This window comes from Ochotona curzoniae, unplaced genomic scaffold, assembly GCF_017591425.1.
Source record: "Ochotona curzoniae isolate NIBS_2020 unplaced genomic scaffold, NIBS_Ocur_1.0 contig_48, whole genome shotgun sequence".
Lineage (NCBI taxonomy): Eukaryota > Metazoa > Chordata > Mammalia > Lagomorpha > Ochotonidae > Ochotona > Ochotona curzoniae.
Genome location: NW_024466391.1, coordinates 88,815 through 105,988, shown reverse-complemented (window position 1 = coordinate 105,988; position 17,174 = coordinate 88,815). Strand labels below are relative to the sequence as shown.

The following is a 17,174-nucleotide window of genomic DNA, read 5'->3' as shown; positions in this document are numbered from 1 at the left end:
GCATTGTAGCCCTTCTCACTGTCATCTCTAGTTTACCAACCAGGAAACCGAACCCGGAGCAGTGGGGGAGCTGGCCGGGGGTATATTGCAAGCAAGTGTGTTGGCCTTGAGCCTTCCCTCTTGAACTTGATTCTGAGCTGCTCTTGGGGTTGGATAGATTGGCTTGGAGATGCCAGCTCAGCAGTCTTGCCAAGGGAACACTGCCACAGGAAGCTGCATCGTGGTGTTACATGCCTGAGGGTGCCCGCCTCCCATGCAGGAGCCCCTGGGTTCCACTCCTGATCAGCCCCCTAGCTGATGCACGCTCCGAGAGGCGGCAGGGGTCCCTGCCAACCACAGCGGGGGAAACTGAGATCGCTGTCTGTGCTCTGACTTTGCCTGGCCCAGCATTCGTTATTGAGACATTTGGGGAGTGACCCAGCAGATGGAAGACCTCTCAGTTCCTCTACCTTTCATATGCGATGAAATGAAATCAGAAGTTTAAAAAAAAGTTAGAATGGTGACCAGGCACTGCAGAAGGTCTTGAAGGATCCCGCATTCTGCCCACCCTCCCCCGCTGTCCCTGGGCAGTGTCTCCCAGCTCTGTGCAGCCGGGTCCACAGGACCGCAGGAATGCCACTGACCACTCTGTCCTCTGAATGTTGGTCTGACTTTAGAGAAGACTTTTATTTTGACAAGGATCTGGGAGTGGGGCAGGAGGGCCCTGCTCTGCCTTTGCTGCACCTGCGCCTCTCGGCTCAGGGAGTTTGGGCTGATGGAACCCAGACCTCAGGAAGGGCTATAAATTCTCATTTGATTTGATTTGCTTCTAAAATACCTGGAACCAGCTGTGCCTGCCCAGCTGACCCAGGCTGCTCTGACTGTTGCGGTGGGGAGAGGTTCGGGCAGGCACATGCCTGGCGGTAGACTGCCACCCCCACCCCTCGGCTCTCTGGGGCCTGCTGGCGCTGGCTGGGAGAAGGAAGGCCCTGTAGTGGCTGCCTCGGCCTGTGTCACAGACGTTGAAGCAGCATCTTGCCGAGGTGAGCCGGTGTTCCTCATGGCAGGTGCTTTATCCCCATCCTCCTGTCACTGCGTGAGTCCATAAGGGGTTTCTTCCTTCTCCTGGACCCACGGGGAGGCTTACAAAGGCTTCGCATGGCAGGAGGAGGGCACTCAGCAGCAGCCTAGTGGGCACGGCAAGTGGCAGAGGTACTCTGACAGCTGAGTGGGCATGGTAGGAGGCAGGGGCAGTCAGCGGCAGAGAATTTAACAGCTGCATCCTCCAAGATCCTCCCCATGCCAAGTGTGCCACAGACAGCCTCTGGGCCGGTATGTGCCCGAGTGGGGGTCACCCACCCACTGTGAGAGATCCTGTTTCTGAGTCGCACCCCAGGCCTCGAGTCAGAAATCCTGTGAGTGCACACTCAGGCTCCAGATCCCGCCGCAGCCCAGGGAGGCAGTGCCGCCTGCAGCCCTGCACTGGCCAGTGGCAGGGCCACGCGCCTCAGGGGCCAGGGCACTGGCACTTGCCTTGCAGGTGAACAGCATTGTGGAGGGCCCTGTCCTTGGGCCCTTTTCTGGCTGTCCTGCATTGGAATCTACTAGAAAGAATGGTGAGCAAACAGCAAGCCAGGCCGGTCAGCACACAGATCCACATGGTTTTGGGAAGAAAGTTAGCTGCCAGGAACATGCCCAGGATGGATGTGGAGCTGAGGAGAGAAATGGGGGTCCTGGAGCAGGGACCATCCTCCCCCTTTCCACCCACTGCCCGCCTGCTGTGTTCCTGAACTTGGCGTGTGTGATGACTGCCCAGCATAATGTCGTTGGCAGGCGCTTGGGGGTGACCTGTGGCTAGTGTCTGCTTATAGACACAACATAGGGTCTCAGCTATGTGCATCCCCAGCCCCAAACACCCACCCCGGGCCTCAAACCTACAGCTCTGGAGGGGTCATCTTCCTGCTTGGGTGGAATTTCTTGTACTCAGCCTCTTTAAGAAGAGGGGTGGAGGCCGCAGGGGCTGGGCAGGGGTGAGGGAGGCATCCCTTAGTTCTTCAGGATGAGACAGCTCTGGGGTGCACCTGGGTGAGGGGTGCTGTGTGCACCGGGCTGCATGCGGAACTCACAGGCATTTTTGCTTTGTTTTATTTTGTTTTGCCACACTTTGGCATAAAAGCCGCAGCTGGGGCAGTTGCTAGCTTCAGTTTCACAGGTGCAGTCAAAAGGCGCCTCTCCTTAGTGCTGGGCCATTCGAGAACCCCCATCATTTTTTATGTCGGTGTCTCATCCTATTTCTCATGGCAGTGTCAGTGTGGCCTCTGTAGATGTAACCCCATCCATGGTATCAGAATGGCTTCATGGTAAAGCGGTCAGGGACTGCTGTGTGCTTTCCCTAGCTTCTAAAGGCCGCATGCTGTTGGCAGCTGTTCTAAGCTCCTTCATTGTCACATTTCAGATCCCTGTAGCTGCAAGCTGTGCGTCTCCTGCCAGGAGCAGGGCACCTCGCTCAGCCAGCTCGGTGAATTCCTGTATGTGCTGGCACATTCTGGATGAGCTGATCTGCTGGGGTGGCAGGGTGGGCAGCTCTTGGGATATCTGAAAAAACTTGGTTCTGGAGACTCAGCTCTGGCTTCTGGTTAGGATGTGGGCTGGGTTGATCCTGCTGGTTCCTTGAGCCTCCTTCCCCACAGGGAGCCAGGAGTCTGTCTCCCACCCTCACTGATGCTCAGAAACCTCGTGGGTGGGTCTGAACCTGGTGAAGACCCAATTGGAGCCAGGAGTGGAAGGTTCTACTGCTCTCCTGAGGGGTGGTTTCCTGGGAAGTGTCTATGTGCTAGTGAGCCCTTAGCTCCCGGCTCACGGTTGCAGCTGCAGGCGGAAGGGCGAGAGGCACTGCTGGGTCATGTGGGCACTCAGGCCTCTTGGAGTGGGAGGGTGTCTTTCCTGATGGGTGGGTGGGGGTCGTGGGCAGGGGTGCCCACCTAGGTAGACAGCTTGTTGTTATTGAGTGCACCTAGCGCTCTCTTGGCATGTTCCAGCCCAGACCTTCCCCTCTGAGGGTCAGTTTTGGGGTTGTTTGTGGCGTTTGTAGGGAAGGTCCTGGAGTTGACTGGGGTGTGACTGTCAACAAATGAGCAGTGATGAGCCCAAGTCTAAGCAAGGTCCTCCTCTGCTTCCCAGAGCTTGCTTTCCCTGGGGAGCCCCTCCCAGAGTGGCATCTGTGGACAGTCACACCGAGTTCTTTCGGGAAGCTTGGATGCTGTGGGTGTCAGGAAGGGTGGAATACAGCGGGTCGTGCCCCTGCCGTCTCCAAGCAGTAGAATGAGTCATCTCAGGGATGCCTCTTCGCACGAGCTCCTTTTAGAGACAGAGACCTTAGAATCCCAAGAACTTTAGGCAGTTGAGAAACTGTTTCTCTCCTACATGAAAGCAGGACAGATCCATCTGCTGCCCCCTACCCCATGTTTGTCATTGCACGCCATGGGCGTCACCTTGAGCAACGCACCTATGTTTGTGTCATGCTCATTCAAACATGACTCCATTGTTTGGTGTGATTTTTTTTTTCCCGATTGCTGAGATCTCAGCTTGAAAAAGGCAGGTCTCAGCGCAGATGTCTATGCTGCCAGTCAGCAGTGAGGTCTAAGCTGGCAGATGTCAAGCATAGCACTTCACCCAGGCTTGCCGAACACACAGAATGGGGTCATGACATGATGTTGGCAGCCATTTTGCTGCCCACTATTGTATTTCTTCTTCTTCCCTTTTGTTTTCTTTCCAAGTAAAGTCATGAACGGAAAGATCTAAATCCCCCCACTTCTCTTGCCCCTACTGTCTGTCCTGGCTTGTTCCTTTGGCAGACGTTGCCAGGTAGGTGCCCACGATGTGGTCTTCCCACCACTCTCTGGGGAAGGGGCATAGGACTAAGGGGAGGCACATAGTAGTTAAGTAACTTGGCCAAGGTGACACTGCTGGTGAGGACGCCCTGTGTTTCAACCTTAAGCCACCTGGCCTCTAAGAGTGTCCTCTGATTCCCCAGCTGCATGGTCACCCATAGTAAGCATTTGTCCTCCCTGCTGGTGGAGTCCCAGGCTGCTCCCCCACCCCGGGTTAGCCAGAGAGAAAGGAATGGATTGAGGAGCTGATACCCCAGGCCTAGAGTGAAGGTGGAGTGTGACAGGGTGACTAGGGGAACTCTGATGGGGCAGCGATGTGGGTGAGAACCCCACATCACCAAAGGAGGGGATTTGGAGATTTGGTAGGGAGCAGGCTTGGGTGGGAGGAGTTCTGGAATGGTTTTGGAAATGAACTTGGGGTGGTTTTGGTGTTCTACAATGATAGTTGGTGAGGAGGCCCTAGGTAATGAGCTTGCAGTTCAGAGAAGCATCTGGGCCAAAGAGGGGGTCATCTGTGTGTGGGGACCAGTTGCGTGTAGGGGACCCTTTGTATGTAGGGGCTGTCCACAGTGGGAGCCGTCCGCAGGTGGGAGCCGTCTGCAGGTGGGGGTGGTCCACAGGTGACACCTGCAGGTGCCTTCCACAGGTGGGTCACACCATAGTGTCTGGGTGGGTGAGCTCTCTGGGGGAGGCTCTGATGTATGAAGAGGGTCAGGCCTGAACCTGCAGTGCGGTACCCAGTGTGCAGGGAGGGTTCATTGCCCTGGATGAGTCTGTATCCAGGTCTGAGAAGGGGCAGCCAGGAGCTGTGGGCACTCCCAGGGTTGCAGACCGCAGGAAGAGGAGGTCTGTGTGGTGGGAAGAGGTGCTGCTGAGTGCCGTCCCCTGCAGGTCCAGCAAGACCAGGGCCCCTGTTGCCTCAGTGTGGGTACTGGGGCTGCAGGTGGGAGCCCGCGCTGGAAGCCCTTCCCTGTGGTGCCAGGCTGGAGGCACTGACCGCGCCCTGAGGGGACAGGGCTGGCTACTCCCTGAGGGGCACAGGGGTGGTCTCTGGGAATTACCGTCACCTTCTGGGTCTCCAGTCCCTGTAGTTGCATGTGTCCTTGTCTCCTTTTGAAGCTGTGGCTGTCCCCAGCCTTGCCCACTCTCCTTGTCAGGCAGCCCTGCCCTGTCCACTGCTCCCCTGACACACTCTTCAGAGCTCTCTGGTAATCTCGGTGGCATTCTGAAAGGGGGACTGCCCCGCTGTACTCTGGGGGCTCATGCCCGCGGTCACCACACACGCACTCTGCGCAAGAGGCCAGGCGCCGGACTGGAGAGCGCAGCCAGCGCTCACGGGCCTGGAGGGCGCAGCCAGTGCTAACGGGCCTGCTGCTGTGTCTGTCTCCCCTTGCAGTGGAACATGACAAGGAGTTCTTCCACCCGCGCTACCACCACCGCGAGTTCCGGTTTGATCTCTCCAAGATCCCTGAGGGGGAAGCGGTGACGGCCGCTGAGTTCCGGATCTACAAGGACTACATCCGGGAGCGCTTCGACAACGAGACGTTCCGCATCCGCGTGTACCAGGTGCTCCAGGAGCACTTGGGCAGGTGGGTGCTAAGGGGCGACTGGGGATGGGGACGGGGCGGGGACCGGCGGGGCCGGCTGGGATGTCTTCTAGAAGGAAGACGGCTGGTGAGTAAGCTGGCGAGAGGCATGGTGGGGAGCAGTGGGAGAGGGGAACAGGGGCTTCTGGTAGATCCTTCCCTGACTCCCCAACTCCAACCCAGTCTGTACTGTCAGCAGCCCCGGAAAGTGGCCTCTGGTGATAAAATGTTAGGGAAGCAAAACCTGAAGCCAACCTGGGCAGTGAACCCTCAGCCTCCCACGAGTCCCAAAGGATGGAGCGGGAGAAGCTGCTATTGGGAGACTAATTTCCAGGGACCCTTGACCTTCAAGGTCTGCTGGGAAGTCAGGAGACACAGTGAGGGCTGGGATGTCTCTCAGGCCCTGAAAGGCAGGGGACAGGCCTTGTGGGGTGGTGGCTGGGCGTTTGCATTCCCCAGGCTGCTGGCATTTCCCTGCTCCGAGGTCAGGACATGGGCACCAGTGGAGGAAGGCCGTGGCGCCTGTGGAGCGACCCTGTTCCTGCAGACACGGACGGGTCTCGCCCAGCCCTGCAGACCCTGGTGAACGCTCTGGAGTGTTTCTGTTGTCTCCTCTGTGTTCATGCTGGCTTCCACAGCCACAGTGGACACGACTGCTCCCCCAGCCTGGGGCTACCGTGGGAGAAAGCGGCCGCCTGAGGCCGTGGACCGGGTAGGGGAGCAGAGCTGCAGCACTGTGACTGTGAGTGTGTCAGACACACTCATGAGCAACAGGGAGGAGAGTTGAGGAGCAGTGCAGACAGGCAGAGCCCCCGCCCCACACCACCTGCTGAGCCACCGCTGCCCCCCAGCACACCCCACCCCAGCCCTGAGACGCCCCTCCCACAGCTCCCCAGGCCTCCCAGTGCTGTTGTACGTTTTGCACTTAAGAGCCCATCATGTGCTCCTGTGGCACCTTGACTTGGTCATCTGGATGGACACTGACCTGGCGTTCCCTGGCTCTGTGGTGACAGGCAGCACTGCAGTGGGCATCCTTGTCCACATACCTATGCACATGCGTGTCCATCAGATGGACTTTGAAGTGGGATTGTGGGGCTAGGCACCTTGTGGGTCACTTGCATAGATGTTGCTCACACCACCCCTTGGGGTTCTGCCAGTTTTTGCTCTCAGCAGCTGGAGCAGAGAGGGCTTGTTGCCTGCGTGATCCCTAATGCCCTGTCTTTCCCTAATGCCCTGTCTTTGTCATGGTCGTGGGCATCGAGGACGTCCACTGTGGTTAGGGCTGCATGAGTGCCCACACCTCGCTGTGTCTCGCATCACTGTCCCAGCTAGAAGAGGCCCAGGTGTGGAGCTGGGTGGCATTCCTTGGTTTTGCTTCTGAACGGGTGTTCCTTACATGGGAGGGCAGACAGCTTTGGTGGTCACCCATGAATGTCAGGCGTCCCCAGACTCAGTCCCAGGAGCTGTGTCCTGCCCCCAGACTCGGTCACCAGGAGAGGCCTGGAGTTTGTTGTTGGGTGCTGCAAATGTTGCCTCTGTGCCCTGAAGAATTAGGCCAGGACTTCTCTCTTGAAGGTGCGTCTGTCAGGGCGAGGCTGGTGCCCAGGAACCCTGGGTCAGGCGTGCCCCACTGGTCTCCTGGTGTAAGCCACGAGCCATGAGCCATGCCAAAGCCAGGCTGCCCACACCTGCCCCTCTGGAGGCCTCTCCAGGGGGTTGACCACGGGAGCTTGGTGGCTTTGAGCAAGTCCAGCTCCACATAGCTGGAGGGGTTGGAGGGGTCACCTGCACACCCCTCCAATCCCCGTGGCGCTGAGTGCCTCCTTCCCAGGTCAGAGCCTGCTCCCCGACCAGCAACACCCACAGGCACTGCTGTTGCTGCCAACGGCATCTCCACCCACTGCCTCCACTCCTCCCATTGGAGGGGAGGTGCTGGGGGCTCAGGGCAGCCTCGAGGAGGTCAAGGCTTTGGCCGTTATCAGGAGACGTGTGGGCTCAGGAGAGTCTTATTTGGGCACAGTGGACTCCTGCATGCCAGGCACGTCTCAGAACTTGGACAGTGTGGGAGCCAAGAAGCTAGGCTCCCGGGCTCAGGGGCCTCACCTGCCGTTTTGGCTGAGGGATGTGTGAGTTGCCAAGGACCCCACAGCAGGTGACTGGAGATGGCAGGTGTTTTGTTTCTCAGAATTCTGGACTGTTCTCTGCCCATGGAAGCCCTGCGCCCCTATGACCCGAGCTTCCTCCAACTCCTGCCAGCCACCACTGAGTCTTGGCATGTCCTGGCTCACAGGTGAATCCAGACTCTGTCCCTACTGCCACAGGACCTCTCGCCTTCACCTGGGTTTCGCCCATGGCTCCTTCCTTGCCTTGTGTTGGATGAGGGGCCAGCCTACTCCATAGGGCCTCATCCTAAGCTTTGGATCTCTTCCCCGATCAGACCACCCTGATGGAGGCCAAGGTGAGAACAGCTGCTTTAAGGGGTCCAGGTCCCCTGATAGTGGGAGGGAGGTGATGGGGCAGGATGCCTGGGGGCAGAGGAGGAGACAAGGTGAGGCAGGTGCTGTGGTTTGGGTTGTCATGGATGCCTTGCTGAGCTGGGGGTGTTTGACAAACAGATCTGGCAGGAGGAGAGAGGGTGTGTCACCAGTAACTGTGAAGGCCACATTCCCCAGGCTGGGCACGTAGCAAAGCCAGGGGAGGCCTGTGGGTCCAAGACCACCCATAAGCTACCTCCCACGTGTTTAGAAAGTACGAAGGCTCTGGCTGAAGGCAGCTGCATCAGGATGGTCCATTGCTGGCATTGTGGGCCCCTGGTGCCTCCTCCGCCCTGCCTGCAGGAGGGATCCTAAGGCTTGCAGGGGAAGGAGACGCTTGAGTCACTGTGGTTGGGACGGGTGGGACAGGCGTCCTTCACTCCTGTGCAGGTGGGCGGGCAGCCGGGGTGGGCCACACAGACATCAGAGATGGCAAAGTGGCTCAGATCTGCCACAGGTGACCCTTTGGTGGGGTTCTGTGCACCTGCCACTTGCTGGGCACTGGGCGCTTGTCAAAACTCTTCAGGCCCTGGCTTCATGAAGCTACCATGAAGGCAGAGATGGTGGTGCAGGTTCCATGACCTGGCAAGTGGGAGGTGTAACAGTGGGCGTGGTAAGACCTGGGCAGTGAGAAGAAAAAAAAGGGATCACTTTTGTAGTTTTCTAAGTGCTCTTCCGCATCTGAGAGAGCACACAACGCTGCTGTTTTCTCAAAGTGAAAACTCCTAAAGGAGGTCAGCTGGGCATTTTCTGGCCTGGTGGCCATGTTTCCGGCAGCTCTCACATGTAACTCTTATAAGCCAGTTGGTGTGAATCACCTCAGCTTGGGTTTGCTGCTCTGTGATGCATCACACAGAGCAGGTGGAATGCATGGGCTTTCTCAGGAGACTGGACAGCCAGCCAGCACCAGACTTTGGCCATCACTGCCTCTCCAGTGTGTTTCAACCATGCTGCCTCCCTCAATGTTGATTGCCCTTGGAGACAGAGCTGGGCTTCGGGGTTGACAGGGAGCCTCTCAATTAGATTGGGGGCAGGGAATGAATGTTGGCATCTCTTGACAGGCTGCTGGGGTGCCATATGAGTTCTGCTTGCCTCCCTGAGAAGGTGTGTGGGGCTCAGGGTAGAAGCAGGTGCATTGTAGCCCCCACAGCCCAGGCTGGCTTCGGGGAGGTGGCACATTGGATCCTCACTCAGCCTGGTCCTCCTCTGGACTTGCAAGTGACAGCCCCGTAGCTTGTGCCTGGGGACTTGGTGGCAAGATACAGGGCAGGTCTGAGTTGATCTTGGTGAAGGTGAGTGAGCTGGGCAGGGAACTGTCCTGGCCCCAGCACAGCTCTAGCTGGGGTTGAAGCTTGTTATTTGGTGCTTGCTCTGCAGCCATGTGCTAGATCCTTCACCTGTGTGTGAGCCTGGGCTACGACCCCATACATCTAGGCTCAGGTTCTGGCTCACACCACTGGTTTGCAGCCATGGGGTATGGCTGTGCAGCCCACATCAGGGGTTTCCTCACCTGGGCACCCTGCAGGTCAGGTGCTACCTCCCACACTATTTCTGGCTCCAACCATGCACCAGATCTCCTGGGGCTTAGGAGGCTCCTGGTACCCACGGTGAGGCAGGTGTGCTAGGTGCTGACATTTCCTCAAAGTGTGCCAGGGCCACAATTGTCAGTCTCCATGATGCAGGAAAGGGAATAGCTTGGGGTGGAGATCCCTCCAGCTTCTGGCTCTGGAGGCTTCTGGAAGCTTCTAGAGTCTTCTTACCACTCCTGAAGGCCTACGTGCCCAGTTCCACGTCTTCTGGCTTCCATGCCACTGCTCTGCACCTCTGCCCCAGGGCGGGAGTGCTCCTTAGAGGATGTGGCACCTCAGCGCCCAAGTGCCTCCTTGGAATGCCAGGTGGCTGCAGCCGCCAAAGCCCATGGGGATGTCCCTGGAGGTCACAGCCGAGGGGCAGGGCGACTTGATGCTTCTTCTTGCCACCCTTTCCCGGGCCCCACTCCAAACCCCATCTCAGCCGCTTGAGCCCGCTGTGCCCTGTGTTTTCTTGCAAAGTCCTCTCTGGAAAAAGCCTGTGCTCAGTGCCACACAGCCAGACAGAGCCAGGAAGCCACCGCGTCCGCCCTGCTAGTGCTCGAGCCGCAGACATGCGGCACCCTGCAGCCACATGCCCGCTGGCTTCCTGGCCCGTGGGTTGAGGCCATCTGCTGGGCTTGGGTGGCTTTGATCTTTTTGCCTTTTATTTTCTTCCATAATCCATCCCAAGCCCAGCTCTGCAGGGAGACTACGGGTGGTGGGTGGGGTTCTGCTTGCTGAGTGCTGGTGGCGCAGTTGCCTCATGCTCCCAGCTACGAGGTGTCGTCCCAGGTTCTTTGCAAGTGTTGAGTTGTGTGGGATCTGGTGAGCCTGTGTCCCCATGGGGTGGTCGGTCCTGCTGATCTCTAAGATGTGCCAGACTCTCAGCCTGCCAGCTGGAAGCAAGGACAAAGCCCACTCTGTGCTGCTGGCCCTTGACCTACTTCCTGTAACACCATTCCCCCTGCCAGTGGGGGCACTTGTCTGTCCTATTTCACAGAAAGGAAAACTGAGGTTAGCAGTCGAGACAGAGAAGCTTGCATCTTCGAGCTGTGTGTGTTTTCTCGCCCCGGCCGGTGGATATGTGTGTTCCCTATCAGTTGAGTAACCATGGGGCAGGTTACACTTTCCAGGCAGGGAATCAGGCAAGAAGGAAGGCAAGTGCCCTGCTCAGCGTGTCCCGGTTGTGCCGTGTGGCAGGGAGTTGAAGGCCGTGGGCATTGGAGGCACACGTGGAGCCGCCCTGGCCCTACTGCTTGGCAGTTGGAAGGATTGGGCAGCTGGCAGGCTCTGGCTGGACTCACTGAGCTTCATAGGAAACATCCAAGTGGGAGCCGTCAGGGGAGGCGACAGGCATCCGTGTGGCGGGAGCTCTGTCTGTTTTGGTTGCTGGCATATCCCGGTATGCCAAGAACCTGGCACACGGTAGCCACTCCGTAAACATCTGTTCTGAGCCTGGGATTGGGCCTTCCCATGAGCACATGGGCACCTCGAGGTCACGGACCCAGCTGTGTCCTGCACGGAGCCGTCCTGCGGTCCCACCTTGATGGTACCTGCTGGGCGAGTGGTTGTTGGCTGGAGTTTTGCCCTCTTGCTAGTCAGTTGGTCCCAGCGCACTCTGCAGCATGCTCTCGCTCTGAGAACTGTAACCCAAGAATGCGTTGTTTGCAACCTTTTTCAGCATCTGAGCTCCATTTCCAACAAGTGAAAATTGCCCATAATTATACTGCTTTCCATCCTTTGGAAGGCTCCCTGCGATGATTGTAATTACATTATTTGGAGCCTGTGGGCCAGCGAGGACCCCAGGGTGGGGACTGACACCGGCTGGTGGGCTGTGGCCTGGGCCCTGCTGGAATGCACCCTGGGAAGAACGGGGCTGCAGGACAGGCTGTGCGCACCACTTGAGCCAGCGCTTTCATTCCAAGGAGCACTTCATGCTTGGCCCCAGACCTCTGCTTGCCTATAGGAGCCTGTTTTTCCAAATGTATTCACATCTGTGTTTCATATCAGGGCCTGTAATTGCTTTAGCCTTTTTTGGCAGGAGACAAAGAGAATTAATATTTTTCAATTTGGTCCTAAGCAGTCATCTGTAGCTGGGAAGGAAAAGGCCTGCCTGAATGTTAACTGCAGGGATGGGCAGTGTAGGTTCACCGGGAAGGTCTTTTAGCTTTTAAAATGTTTTTATTTGAAAGTTTGATTTTACTTGTTTGAAAGGCAAAGTTAGGGAAAGACACAGATCTTCCATCTACTGGTTCACTTCCCAAACGGCTGCCAATGCCGGGGCTAGACCGGACTGAGGCCAAGGGCCGGGAGACTGCTCCCGGTCTCCCACATCGGTGCTGGAGCCTAAACATTTGGGCCATTCTCTGCTGCTTTCCCAGGCACGTTAGCAGGGAGCTGGGTCAGAAGTGAGGACTGGACTGAAGCAGCCAGGACTGGAACCGGTGCTCCTGTGGGATGCTTGCCCCCAATGCCACAACACTGGCCCTTGCCAGGGACACCTTTTAAAGGAGGCTGCCATGGCTAATGAAGTTGTAGTTGATTTGAGTCCAGGCCAGAAGTAGGCAGCCAGATAGACGCTCAGACTTTTCCCATGCACTGGTTCTTCCTCTGCCACCTAGCCATCCATGCACTGGTTCTTCCTCGGTCACCTGGCCATCCTCAGCAATGCCTGTGGAATTCCCCTTTGCCTCTCCAGGAATGGAGGAGAGAAGGCTGACTCTTGCCCTATCGTGCACCCCATTCTCCCTCTGGAACCAAGGCAGGCATTGCTAATCAAGCAGTTTCCTTCCTGCGGAGCCAGGCTCTTCCTGAACCCTCAGGAAGCACCATGCCTGAGCCAGGCATTGCTAATGGAGTGAGGTTGCCCTCGAGGGAAACCTGCTGACCGCTGGTCTGAGGTCAGGTCCGTCCAAAGCCAGCCCTGCCTTGAGACAGTGTGGCTGTGAAAGCTGGACTAAGGAAGGATTGGGAGAGGACAGTCCCACATAGTGTCCCCAGATGGTGTCTGTAGGGGTTCTGGGACAAAATATTACCCCCACCCTAGCCGAGGTACAGAGTTTCTGAGCCACAGCAGGATGCTAAGCAGTGACTGTGGTTCTGTGGTTTGGATAATAGTTCAGGGTTCCAAAAAGGTCCCCGTGTCACAGGTTTGATAACCCAGAATTCTGTTTATAGATGAATAGACATTAAGACATTTTCAGTGTCTACAGGTGGAGCTGCAGCGAGCAGTGGGCAGCTTCTTGGAGAGGCATGTGAGCATAGGCTGTGAGTGCCCTGTCCCTCTGTTTCCTGGCTCCACATGCCACTCCGTACACGCACATAACCCTCACTGATCACCTGACATATGGAGTGTCCGATCTCGGCCTATAGGCCTTTATGGCAGGGCCACAGGCATTTTCCTTAAAAGCTGGCCGCCTTCCTACTGGTCTTCACCTGTACCTACCCCCAGCACCACTATAGTACCCGACTCCTGTGCTTCGGGCCAGCACAGGGGCACCCAGGGTTGGTTACTATGTGAGCCACCTGGGAAGAGGTTGAAAGAGACCGCAGTGCACAGCCCAGGCAGGGCTGGAAGCCTTGGTCACTGAGGTTTCAAGCCCAGTCTGGGCGCTGGCGGCGTCCTTTGCAGGGCTCCTAGTGTGGGCAATGACGTCAGCCTACGCCTGCCTTCTTCTGCGTGCCTGTCATCTGTGCTTCCGGATTGCTGTGATCTGTGACTTCAGCCTCATGCCCAACTGTCCCTGTGTGTGTGTGGATGCACGGGGAAGCCAGACAAACAACGGCAAATGTGGCCTCTTTGGGGCCTGTGGGTGGGGTGCGTTCACTGTAAAGAAGGACCCACATTGGTGCGTCTGCAGGCATGATGTGTTCACTTCTGCGTTTCCCTCCCTGTCCAGCTTCTGCTCCAGGCCCTTCCCTGGACGCTCGGGGATTTCAGGCATTGGTGGGCTCAGGATGGCTCTCTGGGGCCTTCTCGGAACTCCCACAGGATAAAAGCAGCAGGGGAAGCAGCATCTGGTGCTCTGAATTTGGGGCTTTGTTTGGGCTAGCCCCATGCGGTTTGATTCTGTCTGTGACGCTGAGCAGTGGAGGTGAGCACGGCTCCCAGGCCCCAGCGTGAGCACCTGGCTTGCCCCAGGGTTCTGTACATTCCAGCCACTTCTGACTTGTGCTGTTTTCAACTCTTGATGGGTTTGTCGGTATGTAGCCCCGTGGTGAAGGCGAGCAGCATCTGTAGTGCCATCACCCCCATGGTGTCTCTTCCCTGTGAGTTTGTGCCACTTGTTTCTGGTGAGCTTGACAGTCAGCCAGTTTGATGGTGAGTTCACGGCTGTGGAGTTCTGTTGCCTGGTCCACTCCCCGAATGGTTGTGACAGCTGAGGCTGGGCCCTGTCAAAGGCAGGAGTCAGGAGCTCTTCCCGTGTCTCCCATGTGGATAGCAGGAACTCAAGAACTTAAGCCATCCTTTGCTGCCTCCCAGGCACATTAGCAGGGAGGGAGCTGGATCGGAAGTGGAGTAACCGGGGCCTGAACTGGAGCTCTGCTAGGAGATACAGATATCTCAAATGGCAGCTCAGCTGTATCGCAGTGCTGACCCCACGGCAACGCCCATCCTCTGCCTGGACATACAGGCAAGTGCTGGACATGTAGGCAAGTGCCTACAGTTCCTGGATGCTCAGCCCGCAGCCCTTGGCATCCATGCACAGCTGGACGCAGCACATGGCATTGCTTGTTGAAGGGAGGCTGGGTCAAAAGAGCTTATTCCCACGTTAAGTTTTTCCTTTTCTCTTCCTCCGGGCCTGGGTAAGTCCTGATGTCTTGTTCTCCTCTGTGTTGGAATTTGGGATTTGGGCTCTCTGCCTGCTTCTTAGAGGTTGGGTAGCCACGTCCTGGAAGCAGGCAGTTGGTAGACAGAGTGATTCGAGTCAGGTTTGCTGTGGGACTAAAAGCTAAACCTGGAAGCCTTCCTGGAAACCTGTGGTTGACACAGCAGAGGCCCCAGTGGAGGGAGGTCTCGGGTGCGTTTTCCTGCAGAGCCCACCTCAACATCCTACAGCTCCAGAGGTCACTCACAGGATGTGCCTGGTTACATCCCCGGGGTCCAAGTCCCCGAGAGCCAGTGGCCTGAGGTGACTGACCAGCGGACCCCTTTCTCACTGTGGCAGGCATGTTCTGTCTGCAGCCCCAGCCCTCAGGCCATCTTGGTGGGGTTCCGCTGGGAGTCTAGGAAGCAACCCTTCCAGCAGCTCACATCAGCTTCCCGGGGTGAGCTTGACTGATCCTGTGAGTTGTGCTGGCTTTGACCTGGGGTTGGGCCGCAGACTGGCAGCTTCTCGGCCAGTTTTCTCCCTGCAAGGGGACCCTGCTCGGCTGCCCTGATAGACTCCCTGGGCTGTTGGGGCCCTGAGGGCAGGGGGTAGTGATTAACCTCACAGGGTACTGGTGGGCTGGGCTCCCAGATGCTCACTGTTCCGTGTTAGGGCTGTTTTCCATCTCATCTCCTCTTCCCACCCTGCCCCCGTGCGCAGGGTTCCTGGTCACCTCTCTGATCAACCCTTTGCTGTGAGGTGCGTGACTCAGATCTGCTTCTGGGGGGTCCTCAAGACATGACAGAGACTGGGAGCGTCTGCCACACAGGGCAGCCAGCGGGAGCTGTGGCGGGAGGCACGTAGGCACCTGGCACATCTCCTGGCACCCAACAAGTGCCTAACAAGTGGGAACTGTTTCCGTAGCTGTCCCTTGTCCTGGCGCCACCCTGGATTAAAGAAGCGAGGGTCGGGCTGAAACCTAGACACCCCCTCCACCCTGCCCTGGTCATGGGAATTCTTGCGTTTAGGAATCCGACCGCTTGCTTCTGCCTGCAAACCCCGCGGTTAAGTTCATTTCCTCTGCCCGTTGTGTGCGCCTCTTTCCTGTCTCTGTGTTTGGGATCCTAAAACAGCCTGTGGTCCTGTCTCTTTTAAGTTGGGCAGCTGACCCAGCATGCGGCCTGTGTTCGGTTGGTTTGTTTATTCCTTGAGTGTGCGTGGAAGAGGCCGAGTTGGCCGCGTGGATTCTATTTTGGTCTGGAGCTGGAGGCTGGAGGAAATGAGGCAAACAGGGAAAGTCTAGAAAGCTGAGTGTCCCAGCCCAGTGGCCCGCCTGTCTCCGTGAAGCCAAGCACCCGCCTGCCCGCCCATGGGGCTTTCCCAGGACACTGAGCGCTCCCCACAAGCCTTGGTTTCTCTGAGGGATCCGTGTGATGGCGTGGTGGTCTGCAGCACAGCTTTTGTGCCTGGATTCCAGTGTACCACGTGGGCCCACTGCCATGGCAGGTTCCACAACAAGGCCCTGGGTTCAGGGAACCAGTGACGGCCGTGCCCAGGGCCCTGGGTTCAGGGAACCAGTGACGGCAGTGCCCAGGGCCCTGGGTTCAGGGAACAGGTAGGGCAGGAGGTAGGTCTGAGACCTGCTTTCTTCCCAGCCCTGACTCTGCCCCAGGAGATCCTCTTGGTTTTTCTTGATGTATGGAAAAAGGGCGTGCCTGGTCCAGTAGCCCAGCTGTGGCAGAGGAGTTGTGGAGGTGCCCGGGGGCTGCTTTGGGCTCCTGCCAGCAGATAGCAGTGTCTATGGCAGGACAGGCAGGTTGAGACCCCCGGCAACTGGGAGGCAGCAATCCCAGCTTTCATCATAGCTCCCGAGAGGGACCATGGAACCCCCTTCCCCCACAGCTGGACAGAAGTCACCAGCACATGTGTTCATGGCAGCAAGCAGGCAATGGCCACGAGAAGCTCCAACTCCTATGGGGGACAAGAGTGCCTGCAAGTGTGCCCTCTGACCTGGGCTGCAGCCTGTGGACTTGGGCTGTGTGGTGCCAGGGGCTGTGCTGTGGGGGTGTCGGTGGGCATCTCCCTGGGGAGCTGGAGGATGGGGGGAGGAGTGGTGTTGCAGCAGGGGAAGAGCATGCACGGAGGCCAGTGTGGGCTGGAGTGTGGCAGGCAGGAGGGCCTGAGTAGGGCTCGGGTGGGAGGATGATGTGCCTCTGGGGGGCGGGGGAAGCCCTCATGGGCTCATCTTGGGGCCTCATTGCTCCAGGCAGGGCTTCCCAGGTTGGACCCTCCGTCATCACTGCCCATCCTTCCTGTGCAATTCCCAGCAAAGTGTGAGACTGTCCTGGTCTGTCTTGCTTTCTCCCCTAAGAACATGAAAGGTTTTAAGGCAGATGCAGCCTAGTTCAGCCTGTGCATAAGCTGGGAACCAGGCTGGGGTGTGGAGTGAGGGGCATGGGCAAGGCAGGGGTGTGGAGTGAGGGGCATGGGCAAGGCGAAGTGTGAAGTGTGACCTCGGTGGGGCTGAGCAGCAGCTTGCACTCCACCGTCACGGTCGTCCCAGCCCGCACGGCAGGTGCCTTGCAGATGTCGGAGCGCTCCAGGCTGGCTCCGTGTACACCTGCGCACACTCCTGACCTTCTCTGTTGTGGGAGACCCCAGGCGTGTGGCAGGGGTTTGCTCAGTGTCAGGCCTGTTCTCTGTAGGCATCTCCACCCACGATGTGGACGAGGCCTGTTGGCTTTGGTGCAGAACTTGCAGCACAGTGGAAGGTTCATACCTGTGCTGGTCTTGGGGCTGTGTC

At 57.7% G+C, this 17,174-nt stretch overlaps 1 protein-coding gene across 2 annotated transcripts in view; it reads left to right on the top strand.

The window, feature by feature from the left end:
- The window catches only part of LOC121161627 (bone morphogenetic protein 7-like), a 68,996-nt gene that overhangs the window by 18,671 nt on the left and 33,151 nt on the right, over window positions 1–17,174 (top strand). For both annotated transcript variants that reach the window (XM_040988139.1, XM_040988138.1), the window contains exon 2: window positions 5,266–5,458. In XM_040988139.1, coding sequence (XP_040844073.1) covers window positions 5,266–5,458 — 193 coding nt within the window. The remainder of the gene's footprint in view (window positions 1–5,265; window positions 5,459–17,174) is intronic.